The sequence below is a fragment of the Rhipicephalus microplus genome, unplaced genomic scaffold (genome assembly GCF_043290135.1).
Source record: "Rhipicephalus microplus isolate Deutch F79 unplaced genomic scaffold, USDA_Rmic scaffold_24, whole genome shotgun sequence".
In the NCBI taxonomy this organism is placed as follows: domain Eukaryota; kingdom Metazoa; phylum Arthropoda; class Arachnida; order Ixodida; family Ixodidae; genus Rhipicephalus; species Rhipicephalus microplus.
In genome coordinates this window covers 1,359,400-1,377,671 of record NW_027464597.1, presented here as the reverse complement: position 1 = coordinate 1,377,671, position 18,272 = coordinate 1,359,400, and the positions used below count along the sequence as shown (strand labels likewise).

The 18,272-nt window shown below is 45.3% G+C and overlaps 1 protein-coding gene across 5 annotated transcripts in view; it reads right to left on the bottom strand.

The window, feature by feature from the left end:
* The window catches only part of LOC142786438 (ELAV-like protein 2), a 194,954-nt gene that overhangs the window by 77,003 nt on the left and 99,679 nt on the right, over positions 1 to 18,272 (bottom strand). For all 5 annotated transcript variants that reach the window (XM_075884113.1, XM_075884114.1, XM_075884115.1 and 2 more), the window contains exon 2: positions 17,582 to 17,812. In XM_075884113.1, coding sequence (XP_075740228.1) covers positions 17,582 to 17,812 — 231 coding nt within the window. The remainder of the gene's footprint in view (positions 1 to 17,581; positions 17,813 to 18,272) is intronic.

Below are 18,272 nucleotides of genomic sequence, written 5' to 3'. Positions count from 1 at the left end.
TAATGACTGCACACTCCAAGAAGAAAAGCTCACTTTCAATGCTATATCAAACACAATAGGCTTTCTTGCGATACTTCAACGCAAAAAGTTTGGTTTGTCTGTGCGTCTTTCGTTCGATGTGTCTATCTGTCGACCGAAACGATTCACCTACTAGACTGAAATTCAACCACTTCCTCAACGCCCACCGATCTTTATCTGGTTTCTGAATTCATATTTGGGTGCATTGTCGATCAAAAAGTGAATATTACACATACCTAAGGCATAGTATCAACACGTTAATATTCTGTAGTGTGTTTCTCCATGCTAGAAAAGGCATCCATAAGTAAATATAAGGACCGCATCGTTTATTACGCTGTGCTGACAATGCGACGCTGTGCACGAAAATACGGGTGTTTCCTATAGGCTTCGCTAAGACGATACGCTGTTTCCACCTGCCCGCCGCCTTGAATTCTACACCCTATGGCCTCCGAGTTGGCGCGCGCACGCCGCGCGCATGCTATGTTGGAGGCCATCCTTTCGTTTTCCAACTTTACTGTCAGATGACGCTCATGGCTCAAATAGCGTCTCCAGAATCTCATTCACCAATTTTCTCGCACAGAACCTCAAATAACCTTTCATTTACTCACTCCGGAAGGAAGAGTATCGTCTTTCGATGACATCTGCAGTGAAACATGCGGATACGGGGTCAATTTTTTGTCCATGCAGGAGTCGCATGGGTAGCACTCTCATTTGAAAGTCTTCGGACGACTAACATCCCTAAGAATAGTAAATGTGACTTCTTCAAAAGAGTTACACATATGACTCTCACAAATACGAAAAGAACAGTGAAAGGGCGCTCTTTTTTAGTGTCAAACCAGCAAAAGGAAGAAGCACGGAAAGACCCAAGACCATGAAAATTTGTGATGTTTCATTCTATAACCTCCATTACTCTAAAATTTTATAAAGTTTTAAGACCACTTCATTATCGGTCATTCCCCCAAAGTGGGTACGAGCCACAAGATAAGGCGAACAAGTACAAGACGGACAAACAACAGAGTTGCTCGGTTTTTTTTTGTTTGTTTGTTTGCTTTAGCCTGGGCACTATGGCACGTACCCACTTTCAGGGATTGTTCAAGAAAAGATGCAGCAGCTTATGGATGGTAGTTGCACTACTGCTTACCAACACAAAAATGTAAAAGAAAGAAAATATTAAAAAACTAAGAGGAAGTGTTCGACTCTCTCCTTCGTCTTTCTTTGCGTGCTTGTTCCCCTTACAAGTATCTATCAACTATATCTTTAGTACTCATCCTGTTAAAAACGCAGTACCACTCAGGCAAGTGTTTTACATACAGGCTGAAAATAAAAAGGAGCAGCCCCCTGCCATCAAAATTTCCAATCTTACACCCACGTTATCTTTCTTTTCATCTAAAGGAACTCGAGTTCCACCGCTACTTCGTTACGAGGCAAAGCTATGCTCAACCTCAATCACCCAGCCGGCTGTATCTTCCCACATTCCCTAAAGGTAGACGTTATTCACTGCAGGGAACCCATTCATCACACCGCTGCTATCAGCGACAGAGGCAAGAATTAAACACTGAACGCTCTTGCACTAGCGAACCCGGCGTATTCATCGTCTTCGCAGTTTGAGTGCTCTGCCTCAATGACCCTCAGGGGAAAAAGGAAAAATTGAAGGAAGAAAATGGAACACGTCATCAGCGTAAGCGCAAAGAACGCGGGGCACCCTAGAACGGCTGAACAGAACGCAACAGCAGGTGCGCCGCATAATCAGAACACGCCTGCAGGGGTTAGGTGGAGGGAAGACACACCCTCGCCCTCCACTTCGGCCGCAGTGCCGTCTTTAGGGAAATAGTGCACGCAGGGGAAAAATCAGGAAGAGAAAAAGAGAAACAAGTTCGCTACTACACTCAAGCGCGCTGCTCGACAATTTCTTCCCCGTCAACGTCACCGGGGCGCCACGCTCTTCTCCGCGCGCATCAGGCTGCCGCCAAGTTTTCTTGACAGAAGGCACACGGGAACGAAAAAAAGGTGGGGTGGCAGAAGAGCCCACTCCACCGAGGAACTCCCCGAATGCCCCGGGAGAAGACTGAGACAGCTCTCCGTATATGGGAAATGTGGTGCGGGAAAGTGGCGCGGCCGCGGGAGCTGCTAGTTCGAGATTACAGAGCCTCACAAAGAGAGAAAGACGAGATTGGGGTGAAAAAGGCATGGGGGAACGCAGAAATATCGGAAGATAACGCACCTATCCACGTGAGGAGAGCGTTGCGGGAGTGAGAGCGTTATGCTGGAAAACTGAGGCAGATCACAATATAATAAACGTATTGAAGTGAATTGAGTGTGAGAGCGGTACAAGAGGGCGAGAGAATTGGAAGGAATCTCCCATATAGGAAAAGTGCCGCGAGGAAGAAGAAAGTTGAAAGGTCGACAGGGTAGGCAAGGTGGTTGCAGCTCTCTCCCTAATGGGGAATGTGGTACGGGAAAGAGGTGTTGAAGGGGGACTTGTCAGCCGGCAGTGAGAAGCTTCGCAAAATATAGAAACGTGAGGTTGGGGTGAGAAATGTGTTGCGGAAAGTACAAACCCAAAACGAGAATAACCACGCCATCTCAAGTTTCAGTGTAGGGAGAGTGCTACGGGAATGATAAGATTTATGAAACATTGTTAGCTTATGGTTCGATGATGAGAGTATTGCAGTAAAGAAGAATATGGTGGTGGTCTAGGAAGGTGAGAGTAGAGAAAAAGAAAGCTGTACGTATTGGGCAGACGCTGCGGGCAAGTAGGAAATGAGTGAGCATTACCGGCGAGATCGAACAAGCTCTTCATGTATGGAGAGGAAGCAGTGTGCAGAAAAGACAGCCGAGAAATACGAAAATGCACGAAAGGAAGCGACCAAGAAAGAAGCCGAAAAGCAACGAAACATATTAGGGAGCAACAATTCAAGCCTCACACCAGACGAGGCAGAGCGCGCTATATAGGGCAAGTACTCGCCGCCAACGCTTGATGCCCGCGTGAGATGGCCGAAAAAAAATGCGGGGGCTCCTCAGAGTCTGAGAGGAAACAAAATGGGAGAATAGGGAACACAGAAAAGGCGGAACAAGTAACAGTCTCTTAGGTCTATCTGAAGAAACCTCCCTGCATTGTCGAGTCTTGTGTCGTTTCCCTACACTCACTCAAGCATACTGACGCGAGAACGTTCAAGCATTGGGGTACCCGAAGCGGCGAAGAGAGGCACCGTACCTCATGGCAGCGTAGCAGATACAAGTAGCTTATGTCTCTGCCACGTTATATAACACACGAGCGATGGTTCGAACGGGACTAGGGGAAGGGCAGCCAACGCAGGGCCTAGCCTTTGTTTATCAAGCAACGGAGATGAAATGTGGCGTGACAGCTTGGCGTCTCACCTTCTTTTGTAACGTGTGCGCGAAAGAGTCTAGGTTTATCATTTTAGACATTGTGGTTCATATATTACGAAAATTATATTACGTAACACTGAAGATGAAAGGTTGAATGGCGTTGGAGCAGAAAGCCCCGCCGGAGAAGCGTCTCTACATATCTATTCTCCTAACAATTTGTTACGTAAAGTTTATGAATTCCGCAGACTACCACTAACGATAAGAGACTAATGTGACGAGGCCATCATCAATTAAACGCGCAAATCTCATGTTATAATTTTTATGTCGGACGCTCACCTTAATACAACAAACCGAAGAAAGTTTGAGAGTTTTTTTTTTTCGGCAGCCTTCTCGCTGTAAATGTATATTGGCTGGGGTACTAAATCAAAAATTTAGGTGACGACGGTTTAGGCACCGACGACACACGAGACTTATGTTATGCTCTTTCTGTGAACTCCCCATTCCTCGTAATCTGGATTCTATTCTTTGTAGTGTCTCGTTCACTATAAGAAAAAAAAACATAGGAGTCGTTTAACTATTTTTTTACAGTTCTGACTCACCAAGAATGATACTCTATATAAGGAGATCCGTTAACTATCGTTGAAGATCATTATATATTCTCGTCAGTGAATTGTTAGACTAAAAAAACAATTACCTTGTGTTTTCTTTAAAGCCAAGCATTCCTACGTGATATTCGACGACATTGAGCGTGTCTATGTATCTATCTATCTATCTATCTATCTATCTATCTATCTATCTATCTATCTATCTATCTATCTATTTATCTATCTATCTATCTATCTATCTATCTATCTATCTGTCTATCTATCTATCTATCTATCTATCTATCTATCTATCTATCTATTTATCTATCTATCTATCTATCTATCCATCCATCTATCTATCTATCCATCTATCTATCCATCTATCTATCCATCTATCTATCCATCCATCTATCCATCTATTCATCCATCCATCTATCCATCTATCCACCTAGCTATCCACCTATCCATCTATCCACCTAGCTATCCACCTATCCATCTATCCACCTATCTATCTATCTATCTATCTATCTATCTATCTATCTATCTATCTATCTATCTATCTATCTATCTATCTATCTATCTATCTATCTATCTATCTATCTATCTATCTATCTATCTATCTAGCCGTATACAACTTTTAGGTCTCCTGGCTGTCTCGATAACGGTATTGATGCCAAACTTGGTATGGTATAACATGACTGTATGACAAGCATAACTGACTAGTCATAACATGAAAATTATGACAAGTATATTATAAATGTCATGAATCACCTTTCACGGTCTTGCTGGTTTTGAGGTGGTTTCATTCACATGACATGTTGCAAAACTGGTATGGTGTGACATGGCTGCGTGGCGAACACAAGCGACAGACCCTAGCAATAAAATCATGACATACGCGTCAAGTACCAGCATGACACTCTCATGATGCGCTCACGGCCGTTTCGCTAGCTTCGCATATATCAAATTTGGTATTATGGGACGTGAAAGAATGACGAAGGTATGTGTCTGGTGCAAACTTGATAATCATGAGATGCGTGTTATGTAAGAACATAACTACATGCCACGCTCAAGATGCACGTTGGCCGTTTCCTTAGCTTCACACATACCAAAAGTTGTATTACGGAACGTGAATCGATGACGAAGGTATGTGTCTGGTGCAGTCTTGATAATTGTGAGATGCATGTCATGTAACAGCATGACTTCATGCCAATCTCATGATGCGCTGGCGGCCATCTCGCTAGCTCCATATATACCAAATTTGGTGTTATGTGACGTCAATGAATGACAAAGGTATATGACTGATGAAAACATGATAAATATGACACACGTCTCGTGTAAGAACATGACAACATACCATGCTTATGAGGGGTTCGCGGCCGTTGCGTTAGCTCCCCATATACCATATTGGGTATCACGTGATGTAAATAGACGACGAAGGTAAATGACAGCTCTAAACATGATGAATACGACATGGAAGTCATGTACGGCATCATTTACCTCCACCTCATAACGCTGTGCCGATTTCAAACTGACATATTACTCTTCCTCATTCATGCTTCGCATATCGTCGGTTCCCACTGTACGTGGGATCTGACAATTTATTTTTATTCTAGCCATGCCTCGCCATAAAGATAATACATGTTTCTTTTTCTCTGCTTTTCCAGAGTGGCACTAGTTGGTCCTCAATGGATGCCACAGAACCCAAAGTTTCACTCTATTTTTAAGCGTAGCCTTACCGATGAACCACCACAGGTTACCATTCCTAATAAAAAGCGCGTTCCGGTTTCCACAGCAATTAAATATAAGCAACGCAAACGCGAGATGCGTTCTGCAAAAAGAAAACTTTTTTTTAAAAAGAAAAAAAAAACACAGAAAAACCACCAGCTGAGCGGCAAAAAAAGATCGGCGGGGTGGAGGTTTGCGAATGCGCCCAGCCAGATCGTTGCGCAAGTGTTGGTCGTAAACAACCATGCAGAAGGGAGATAGCGCCGGGTTGAGGAAAAAAAAACACACACTCCCACACTATATGGGGACGGCGATGTAAAAGCGGAGGTGGGAGGCGCTACTGGGCCAGGCTGTGGGATTCCAGAGCCCCATCGAAGAAGAAAAAAAAAAGCGAAACACAGCCCCGGGCAGACCATTTTGAGCGTATACGTATGAAACGAATGCTGGAAGTCAGAAATAACAGCAGAATGTTTTTTTAAACCTTATCTACGGTGGTTCATTGGTCGTTCAAATCTGAATTCAGTGCTTGAATCTTCAGCTCGTTTTATTCAATTAATTAATTTAGTTCGCAATGATGTTATCACCATTACATTTGCCCATTCACCACACAAGCCCATTCACCACACAAGCCATTTGCCCATTCACCACATTATTACGGCAGCTACAGCGTGCTACAACTACTGGCAACATTTACCTTCTGTATTCTTCAGTTGTGTTAATGATCATCATGTCCGGGTTTTATAGTTGCACGTGTTTTCTACTCATACATTTCCTTTCTGTGTACATTTCCGCAAAAACTTCCTGTACTGCCCAACACCTATGGTTTCAAATGAGAGTAGGAGGATGGTAAACGAATAAATAAACTAGGTTAATAGTAAAAAAAACCTCCATGGCCCTGGCGTCGGAGGAGCGCGAACGACGACCGCCACTTCGTACGCGTGCCTACTCGCAACAGTAGAGGTCACAATCCTGTGAAAGTTCTTTTGGCAGACCTCAATAAGGGTACAGGCAAAAGCTAGTCTACTTGGCAATCTTCGGCCAAAGACGTGAGGTGTGCATTGAGCGCGTCACCGCGAAAACGGTGGACGTGTATTCAACATTACAAGCAAGAACTGACACCCGGGATGATAGGTGCTCATGCACTCTAACGAGTGATCAGCGTCTGTGCAAAGCCTGGCAGATGATCGCGTGCACTTCTTTGCAAACGAATTGAGAGAGAGAGAGAGGTTCGTTGACAGAACGACTGAGAGGTCAACCTAAGTGATAGTAAGCTGTAGCCTGCTACTTTACACTAGGGAAGGGCAAACATACTGATCTAGATTGCAAACGGGTAAACACCGAGAGCTCACCATGGTTACAAGGTGGCTGCATGGTGGCCACGCAAAAAATAGATGCGATGTGGCGGCAATTACCCGCTCCCTTTGTAGACAGGTGACATCGCTGATAAGTGCCACCAAAACACGGTCACCGAAACCTCGGTTATTTTTTACACGTCTAGTAGCGCACAGAAACAACAGCCCGTATTCAGATACTAAACTTATCTCGTGTTTTTCCTTAAGTTTCTTAACACTATGCGTGCGTTACAAGGGCATGAAAAACGGTAGCCGCAAAAAAGGATGACTACTATATGTGTTCTTGAATAGTGACCAATTTTATTTGGTAACCATACTAATGGCACAAAGGGGGTTGAAACGTGCGATAACAATGAGGTTGGTTTGTGAATACGAGCCAATGCATAAAACGAAAAAAAGGGATTCGACGGGACAATTGCTATTTTTGTGCGAAAGCCCAGTCTTCACATGAAAATGTGAACTGTCACAACTCGTCCAACTATAAATCACGCTGACTGCCAGGGTGTTTACTGTGGTTACGGAGCCCGGCTTCTAAATTGTGGAGGTCGCATGTTCGATACGAGCCGCGGCGATTGTGTTTTGATTGATTGATTGGTATGTGGGGTTTAACGTCCCAAAACTTCCTTATGATTATGAGAGACGCCGTAGTGGAGGGCTCCGGAAATTTCGACCACCTGGGGTCCTTTAACGTGCGGTGATTGTGTTTTGATTGAGTTCCATTAGTAATTGTAATACTTGAAGTTTAACATACCGAAACCACCATATGATTGCAAGAGACGCCGCGTTGCGGGCTTCAGTAATATCGACCACCTGGATTACTTTTTAACGTGCACCTATATGTAAGCACACGGGCTTCGCGAATTTTCGCCTGCGTAGAAAATTTTACTAGATCATTCCATAAGCACTTCATAACCACTATATTCCACTCCATGACAATTAGATCAAGCTGCCGGGTGATGGAGGTGAATTAGATATTTGAAACTCACTGCACTGTATCATGTCGGCACATGCTAAGTGACCATGGCTGGTCAAAATGTTCGAAACCCTTTACAACACCGTTGCTCATAACTATAACATATATCTGGTCCGCAAAGTTACAGAAATTATTTACTGTCAATAAAGTTTACGTAGTTGATCCTGCGGCTTTCATAGTACGTAATAGAGAACGACTACATAAAGCGGGAAGAACGGTGTACACTGAAGCCCACGCACCAGACGGCCTCGTGCCGGCTTTCTTCTCTCCTGTGTGGATGCGCACCGTTTCATAAAATACGATACGAAGTGGTACGCTTCTCGACAGATTAGTACATATGTTCCCACTCGTGAAAAAAGCTCGACGCTACAAGCGCCACTCCGTATTTCGTATCGTTCCCGTCTGCATGGCCACCGTTTCGTAGGCCACACGAAGTGGTACCCACTCGAGCGAGTCGTACTTTATTTGCCCGTGTAAAGAAACGCCCGTTGCGAAGATAGCGCTATATCTCTAGGGTGTACACAGTGTATAGCAGAAGCCCGAAAATATAGATCGGAGTGCCCACTCGGTGGCCCGAATGGAAGGAATGGAAAGATGTGGCAAACGAAAATAAAAAAAAAAAACACAGAGCTGCACAAAGCGCGGTTGGGAAGAGAGACGAAACTGCAGGCTCAGTGGGGCGGCAAAATCGATTGCACGCTTTCGCGAGGCATGGGGGGGGGGGGGGGGGGCAGACTCCTCGCTCCCGAAATACATTAGACACCACGATACAGTTACGCCGAAGCGACTAAGAAGGGGAAAAACGCATAAAAGAATAGTTGGGAAGAGAAGAAAAAAGTTGCAGTTCGTACGTGGGAGCGTGCACGCGTCCTACCCTGCCGCTGTAGCGCACTTCAGTTCCCTATATACCGCACCCGCGCCCAAAATATTACGGTATAACGCTACCGCTGCCAGGGCGATGACGCATGTTGGGTCGTTCCTCCCCTTTTCTTTTTCTTTCAATGAAACGGATGCAGGTCGCGCTATCTCGTTTTGTTAGCGACAAATTTTTTATTGTTTTCATTCCTGGTGTTTTTCCCCTAGAACAAATTAAGGTGGACGCTCTAGGCGACCCAACAACCCTGTAGAAAAAAAAAGGCATCTACCATGTACTAAATTGAGCGAAAAAGGTATATATTGAGTAAAGATAACAGAAGCCAACACAAGAGGAACACAACTGTTCAGCGTTCCTTGCCGCATCACTGATTATTATCGTCATTATTACTATTGCGATAGCAATTATATAGACACTTTTGTCTAGATTCCGCTGCTGGCATTGTTGTCTTAGCCCAGAGCATATATATATATATATATGGAAACGAAGGAAGGAGTGAAAAGAATACAGAAAAAGACCACTCCGGCGCGCGGGATTGAACGTCGGACCTCTGCGACGTGAACGTAAAGCGTTAACCACTGCGCCACCGAGGAGCACGTCCGTCCACATTTAAGCAGAAAGCTATTTCTATCCACCCCTTACCTCTGCTGACGGGACTCGGGGGGTGGGGGGTATTGTGTTTTCAGCTTTACCAGCAAGGCGACGCAATGCGAATGCGTCACCACACCGCGCGCTACGGCACGCACTTTTATATGCCACGCGTACTTTGCCCCGCTTTGAGGAGGTGGGCGACTCTCTCTCACGCGCCCTTATCTCGCGGGGAGAATCCTGCGTTTTGCCTCGCGTCGGGCTTTACCTGGAATGATTCTGTTGTAGTTAAGTGCCGCACAAAGATCACTGAAATCACTGCACCCTCCGTTTTCGAAAAGCGCGCTCTTTCAGACACAGCTAAGTAATACTTCAGATGCTTAGTACCGTGCATTTCTACCTGCGAGTGTGTATCATGCCTCATTTGAGCGTGAGAAATGAGGGCGACGTTTCGATCTGCTTTCTATTCTGGGCATGACCTTCCAATTTGATGCTATCGCGTTCGTTGTTCCACCTTTGGGGCAAAGCTGTGACTTTTTATTATTAACTATATTAATAATTTCAATATTATGATTAATAATATTATTGTTAGTGTTGTACCAATTTGGCTAAATATGACATATTGTGTAAGAAATAATGCACGGGGCTTCGATGTTAAGTTTGATTAGGTGCTATACCAGCCTCTGTCACCCAGCCATTATCAGAACGGACTCGATCAGAGATAATGTGATGACGCTGTATGCACTGAACTATGTCCATAGACTATACTCATGCCAATATAAGACTTTCAAAGTATATATATATATATATATATATATATATATATATATATATATATATATATATATATATTATGACTTTTTGAATTTGAATTGTGCTCGAAAGCATGTGAGAACCACTTGTGCAAATACGCAGGCAGGGAGACAGATAACAATAGTCACTGTCAGCCGCCCAATTGCCTAAAATTTAATAATTAACTTTTTACTGGCTGTAGTAAGTTGGCATGTTTAAATTGGGAAAATGTAGGCTGTGGTGCTTGCACACAGTTTCAGATGGAAGATTGTTTTTTAGCACGATTGTGCTTCGAGGTATGTGACTCGATAGTTTGTCTACCGCATGATTACGCATGCAAGAGGGTGAGGGTCCGCGCAAAGCTTCTCTCTAAAATGAGGCTCCTGTTGTGTGTGGTGTTTAGGGTGTGAAGAGGGCGGAAGCATAGGCATACATAATAACAATTACCTTGCCCTCTCCGCAGGCGAAATATAAAAATCCAAGATCCCTTGCACCCAGTGTCGTAACACGCAACTGACAACCTCTAGCGAGAGTCGCAGATACCATGCCGAGATAATGGCGCGAGCGGAGAATCTGGATGCCAGTACGCGTGCTTAATAATGACTACACTCCAAGGCGCAGAGGGTAAAAAGGAGTATGTGGTTTGTCTTTTCAGGAGTAACTGCATTGCCACAACCATTATGCCCCAAAAATGAACGATTTGTCCTTTCGAGAGTAACTGTCTTTGGACGAACTGTTTAGTCCTCAGCAGCATTGAGCGACAAAATGTCAAGGAGTAAAAGTTACCCCTGTATGGGAGGAAGTGACTCTGTAGGGACGAACTAATGGAACTAATAGTTTTTCCTCAAAAAAGAAAGAAATCATTTTATCACAATTTATGGTTGAATTACCGAGAATTTGGAGGTCCCATGCTTGATGGCATGGGATAGATTTCCGACCATGGCGGCCACATTTATATCGGGTCGAAATACGAAGAACAATAGTGACCCAAGATATACGATTGCATTGAGGAACCACAATTTGGTTTAGAAGCCAGCCCGACACCTGTACACAGAAGAGCGAGAGCATAATATACTTTTCTCGTCAGATCGCTTGAATGCAATGCCACCTCATTTCTTATTCATATTGTCACGGGGTCGTGACGTGGCCGAAGACAGGAGACTTCGTGTTGGAATTTAACTCTTTATTTGGGCGAACCTGTGCCCGGTAAAAGGAAAGTCCGATTACAGCAGCAGTCTCGCACAGATAGCAGTCTCGGACTGATAGCGGCGAACGGAGCGTCGGCCTTCGATCAAAAACTGACAAGCGGCGAAGCGCGTCGGCATTTATACTCTTGCCGTCGAATGTTCTAGCGTTATCGCTGGCGGTGGCGTAGGTTCCAGAACAAACTGTGCCGTTCGCACAGTGGGCGTGATCTTGTCGAAATGATCTACTACAGTCCGGAACCTTCTAGAAAACTGCAGGCGCGGTTTGCGCTGAGAATCGTGTGGTGCTTCGGGACGATAACAAGAACGCTGGAAATGGAACGTGGCAATATCATAAACAAGGAAAACCGTACAACGACACGTCGCCCCTCATGTCTACCTATTGTCGCACTTGAATACCAGCGCCCTTTGGTTTTGTTTCACCGCTGTGCGCCCGCACCGCCTCTACTAGCCGCCAGCTGAGAAGTGCGCGCTTTGGCCGCCAGGGCACCGCGCAAACTCTAGTGTTGTTTCCACATAATTCAGGCCCGCATTCAAAAGGGTGCCCCATTCACTCTTCCCCCCCCCCCCCCAAACCGAAGTTCGAATGAAAGGAGGCGTTTCACCGAGTGGTGGTCAAAATAGGCATTATTCAAGACCTTCAACAAGTGCCTCCTCTTTCGCTTTCACCGAAAAATATAGCTACGGGCCTGCTATGATTCCTCTGGGTCAATTCTTGTTTATGTATCAAAACGAAATATTACACTAACTTTCTAATTATGGCTCTCACTGCACGATAAAATACCAACACGCACAAACATAATCTTTACTGAACATTCTCAGTGTGTTGGTCGTACGCACTATTTACAATGCACAAAATGTGAAGCCGTCGCGGAAACGCTATATCTACAGGAAGTTTTGTGCACAAACATTTTTTTTTGGAGGTGGGAGGGGGAGGGCATCGTAAGCCCCGTCCACCTGAATTGTCGTTTCTCTTGTGTCGTTTCCGATAGATATATTAATGCCGTAGACTAGGTATTGGAACCTTCAGACCCAGACCTCCCCGAGCAGGCTCTCACGCTAATTAGCTAATTAAAGTATCCACACACGCCGACCTCAGCAGACCTTATCGGCGCGCGAAATTACCATTCGAGTCCTTAATTGACCTCTGTAATCCACAAAGTGCACTTCCCATTCAACAAAAAAAAACGAAGGTGAACTCTTTGACTTCAAAGAAACAAAGGAAGAGGACCGCGCATTCGAATTTCGCCATTTCTTATCAATTACAGAGTCTGCAAGGCCTCATACTACTACTTCTACTGTGTTTAAGTGCAAGAAGATAAAAATAAAGCCCACAATTTCCGCGTTAATACGGCCCGACTTCCGGAGAAAATACTCGGCTCGATGCGGTGCTGCTCGCTGTTTCCCAACCACCAAATCGATGAAGAGCCGGCCAGACCCGGCTTCTTACCGAACCCCTCCCACCACTGCCTCGTATCACCATGACTACAGGCACAGCAAACCACGAAAGGGACAACACTATAGCCCCGTCACGGAAATGCGACCACTCCATCATAACGAGAGGATGAGGACGCCTTGCTTTTCCACGCAGGTCATCAAAACCCCATCGGTGTAGGGCCGTTTCGAAAGGTGAAGGCTGTGTTTCCTTTCCACTCTCGTGGTGTAGACCGCAGCCGTAGCTTGCGATAACCCTAACACTGCACAGCAATGCGCCATCGACCTTATAGGTTGTAGTGCGAGCATGCGAGGCACTTATCCCAAGGTGGTCGTGGTTGCAGAAAAACGTTATCGTGTCCAGAAACCAGACGCGCTCCGACTCATATCAATTTAAATGTTTATGGTGATAATAAAAAAACGAAGTGTGCCATGCAGCATGCTGCTTTTTCAGAGTGAAATAACAATTACATTGAATGCAAGCTTGATCGTATTCAAGATTAAAGTGACTCGGGTAAGTTCTGACAATGTCGTAAAACCTTGCTTGGCCACCTCAGTGCTGCTACTGCAAATTCTTGCACTCGTACTGCCCTAAATGCATACCCACGGTAAGCGTTCTATGTATGTTCAACAACCACGCAGTCACCTACTACCTCACCGGTGTGAAACGCATGTGTATTTGAAAACATTTCATTCCGCCCTCCCTGTACCAAGCCTCCATAGAGAGTTAACAGAATGACCAAATAGAATAATATATTTGGCCACCAATCTTCACTCTATCTTTACTCATCCGCTCCCTTAAGCTCCTATGTATACATCTTGCAGTAATTATATCCGGGGCTTTACATACCAAACTATGATTTAACCTAGAGGCACACCGTAGTGGTGGACCTCGGAAATGTCGACCATTTGGTGTTCTTTGACGTGCATTGACATCGGACAGTGCGTGATCCTCTGGAACTTCGCCATTATCAAAATCCATGGCCTGGATTGAACATGAGACCTTCGGGTAAGCAGCCAATCTCCGTAAACGCTGCTCCCACACGCCGGACTATCCGGTTAGTTATTAGTTGCTCTCACTCCAACCGTCCCGCTCTTTTGAATGCTTTCTTCAGCTCTCCATGCTTCTCAGTCTACCTCGTGAGACTGCGATCAACGTCATTTGCGATCTCCACTCTTTGGAAAAACAAAAATGAGAGCTCCTACGATACGAATCCCCAAAAAGCTCGAAGCTATCGACAAAAAGGACAGAGACCTGGCGCGAAGTTGTGCCAATCCACCCGATGCACGCATGCGTGCCACCGCTGACATGAGCTGCAGAGAAGACACTCCGATTTCCAATTTCCGCCCCGGGGAAAGGAGACTACGGCACCGGAGGGGGCCAGAACCAATCGACGCTGGGGTCTGCGAAGCCGTCGCGAATGCGAAAAACGCCGAGAAACCCAATGCTCAACACCGGAGACGAGAGAGTTCCAGTGTGCCACCACGGGACGCGGAAAAATATGCTCGCGTTCAACCCCTTCGCGACGGGTGAATCGGGAGCCCGGATGTTGCTGCTATACTACCTTCACTAGAAGAGACAAACAAAAACAAAGACAGAGATAGGCAGTGGGAAGCGCTTGGGAAAAACAGGCAGAAGTAAAATGCATAAGCTTCAAAGCGTAAGTTCAAATAGTAAAGCAAAGAGCAAACAAAACGACCGAAAACAGATTTAGTTCCCGGGGAAGCTTTCTAGCGAGACGGGAGTATTGAAAGTCCACCACCGCGAGCAGGAAATGGGATTCGGTTGACCAGTGGTTCGAACGGCGTTGCGCAGTGGCGACGGAGGCAACGAACGATAATGGCGCGCAATTTTTTTATTTTTTTTAATACACTGCATGAGGAAAGGTAGTAACCCTAAAGTGTAGTGTGAATTACGGAGGTGTTTTTCCCGCGTGGGTGGAGGTATTCCAGAAGGCACGAATGCCAGGAGGAACCCCGATACCTTTTGACGGCGCGCAACCAATCGAAGCAAATTTTGCATGCATTCAACTTACCATCTTTTCAGGGTCTAAACATTCACTATGCGCGATTTATAAATTGACAAATAACTTCAGAAGGCCAAGATAGCCTGCATATACATCTCTTTTTGTAGGAATTCATAAAATGATAGTCGTAAATGTTTCTCTATTATCGCCTTATTGACAAAAGCGTGCTTGTTTTTTTTTCTTTTTTTTTGGCGTTTGCAAAATTTCTGTTTGAGCATTTTTTTCCAGATTTTTGCATATTTAGAGAATTTTTTTGTGAAAGACTAGTAAAAATGCTAAAAAATGGTCGTTATGACTTAAGGTAAATGTTACATTGGACGCTTCTGATGTCGAAGCACACCTTTGTTAAAGATAAATGGCAGTTACATTGAGCATCATCAATAAAATTAGTTGACTGAATACACTGAATAGGCACACAACTTTGTTGTGAGCAGCTGGCCTTGTTGCGTAAACTGGCTCAGCAGATTTCAATAACGCACAATTATGCACTCAGATACTTGAAACGCAACTAAGCACATGATGAGTGGCTTTAAACTTCAGTAGCCACGGCTGACGAACAGCAAATACACCGGATTTTCGAAGATGGCGTGTCCATAGATACTTGCGAGGCCGCTGCAACCGACTCCACAATAAACAGCCATTGTAGAGCGGAAAATTTGCAATCGGCAAACATTTTTAATGTCGTCTTTTCGCATGCAAATTAATGATGTAGCTCTACCATCTGATTGGGATTAGAATGAGGATGTCGCAGGTGTTGGTCGATCGAGCCTTGCAATATTTGTAGGAACTGCCCCGCACGGTTTCCTCTTTTCTGGTAATAGAAAACTATAACGGTCTTTTTTAAGCAACGCGGGATCATGCTCCTATAGAACATTGAGCGCTGCGCGACACAGCCATGCCTTAGCCGGTGGCCTGGGCATGGTTGCTCATGATTGCCAACGTCTCTGTGCGCGAATAACGAAATAACTAGAGTGTGTCATTTAGATAACACTAACATTACAAACATCGCTAAAGTGGGCTAGAAGGTAGCTCACTTTAAAATCGCTTCCCCCCGTGCTGGTACTCTAAGAAGTTGGTTGCAGAGGCGTCAGTGTAAGGCATCTATAGTCAGAAAGGGTGACCGAAGTGAAACAATGCATTAATTTGGACTAATAAATTATTCTCCGACAACTTAAGTGCAGTTCATTGCACAGCCAAAGGTTTACAATAAATGTTAAAATGAATGTCAGAAGTTTCTATATTAAAATTTTCGCAGAAGTCACCAGAGGCTGCATGCCGTATTTTGGCCGCATTGGCGACGAAAAATTTCCAGAAACTTGGGTCAAACATTGTGAGATTCTGGGCTGTGGCTGGCCTCCAAACCCTCAAAAGACGAGACCAAGACACACAGGGAACCATCTTTAGTCCACCGAGTCTCGGCCACGACTGCCCGTCTGCTCTTAAACTATTTAGCTCCTTCTGAAGACAACTTAGTTCGTTTTTATTTATTCGGGACTGCATAGGCCCTTCAGTGAACACCACCAAGCACCCACGACGTGAAGACGACAGGTGCGTGAACCTCAAAGTGACGTGGCAGCCTGCACTTCTTTTTCATGAGTTGTGTCGCTTACCGAGCATCTTCTCGAACTATGTTTGGTATTTCTTGGTGTCATGAAAAACGGTTCGCTCTACCTGACGACCAAAATTTACTCTACGACTAAATAAGCATACTACTGCTCATGCATGACGTAGTCGATTATCATCATCAGCCGCAGCCTTATTGCGCCCACTGCAGGCCAAAGGTATCTCCCATGTTCCGTCAATCAGCCAAGTCCCGTGCTTTCTTCTTCCACGCTATGCCTGCAAACTCCTTAATCTAATCTGCTTACCCAATTTGCTTACCTAATTTCCAGTCGCGTATACCTTCTAGTCAGTTAAAGTAATTCTTCACGACTGGTGGTTATCGTGTTTACGCGCTACGTGCCCTGCCCATATCCATTGTTTGTTTTTGATTTCGACTATGTTGTCCTTAAACACCGTTTGTTCCCTGGCCCATTCTGCTCTCTTCCTGTAACATGAGGTTACACCTACCATTTTCCTTTCCATCGCTAGCTCCGCCGTCCTCAATTCAAGTTGAACCCTCTCGAATGAGGGTGAAAGTAACTAGAAAAAACTAAATCACAGCATATCCACGGAGTAAATAATGATGAAGAAAGTGAAACGTCCTCCCGCTCATCTGGCTGTGTGTCCATCTGTCCGTGCAGGCATCCATGCATCCGATCGCGTTCGAGAATGCAGACGGCGCGTGGGTAACACCGACGAGACGCGATCTAAGGAAGCCGAGCGCAACGCCATGAACGTGCCCGCCGCTCTGCTTCGTCCACGCCACACCAACGATCCGCCACGTACGGCGACTATCCAGGAGATTGAGATAAGCCCACGTTTTTCGCGTACTCAGGCACAGCCCACGCAGCAGCCAGTCGGAGAGTAGCGGTACAGTGCCATGTAGAATATCCTCACTCAACTGAAGTTTGTATGTACTTCTATAAGACAGCGTCGTCTATTATACTGTTCTGGAGATACAGCCTTCTTTTCTTTTTCGTCTCTTTTCTCGGTTACGCGGGATGCATGACAAGGTTAGACTACGAGGATCTTCATCTCTAAAAGAACTAGATGGCTGTTCTCAAAAGCCGCACATACCGGTGACCTTGTCGCGGATGAGCTTGCAGGACTCGACCTCTCCGATGGAGGAGAAGAGGGAGCGGATCTCCTCCTGCGTCATGGTCTGCGGCAGGTAGTTGACGATCAGGTTCGTCTTGGAGTCCTCGGCCGAGCCCTGCTGCTGCTGCTGCGCCGACGAGCCATGCAGCGTTCCATTCTGCTGCGAAGACTGCACCGACGGACCGGTGTCCATGCCATTCATTTGGGAAGCTGTGAGGAAAGAGGAGAGTGGGACACACTCTGAAACACCGGGGCAAGTAGCTTCACAGAGCACTGCGCACGTTACTAGACTCGATAAGCACTCGTCTTAACGCTTGAATTAGCGCACAGAAACGAGACGCAATAGGAACATGACCATACAGGATGACCTGCAATCTGAATTACAGACTTTGGATATTTTTTTTCTGAAGATCGCCCTAAACGTTTCTCATTCCTTCCTATTCAAAAGTCATCAATGCACATGGTGTACTGCTGTTCCTTATGTGTATTATCTTGTTCCTATCCCCCCCCCCCCTTTTTTTGTTAACACATACGAAAGTTCCGAGTGCAAGGCCTGCCCTGTCGAGTCATTTCGTTGAATCTGTGTTGTGTTTGCTTAGCAGGTTTATATAATCTGTCACCAACTCACCGAAGTTTCGACAACAGCCTATTTCACTAGTAGTCTTGACAT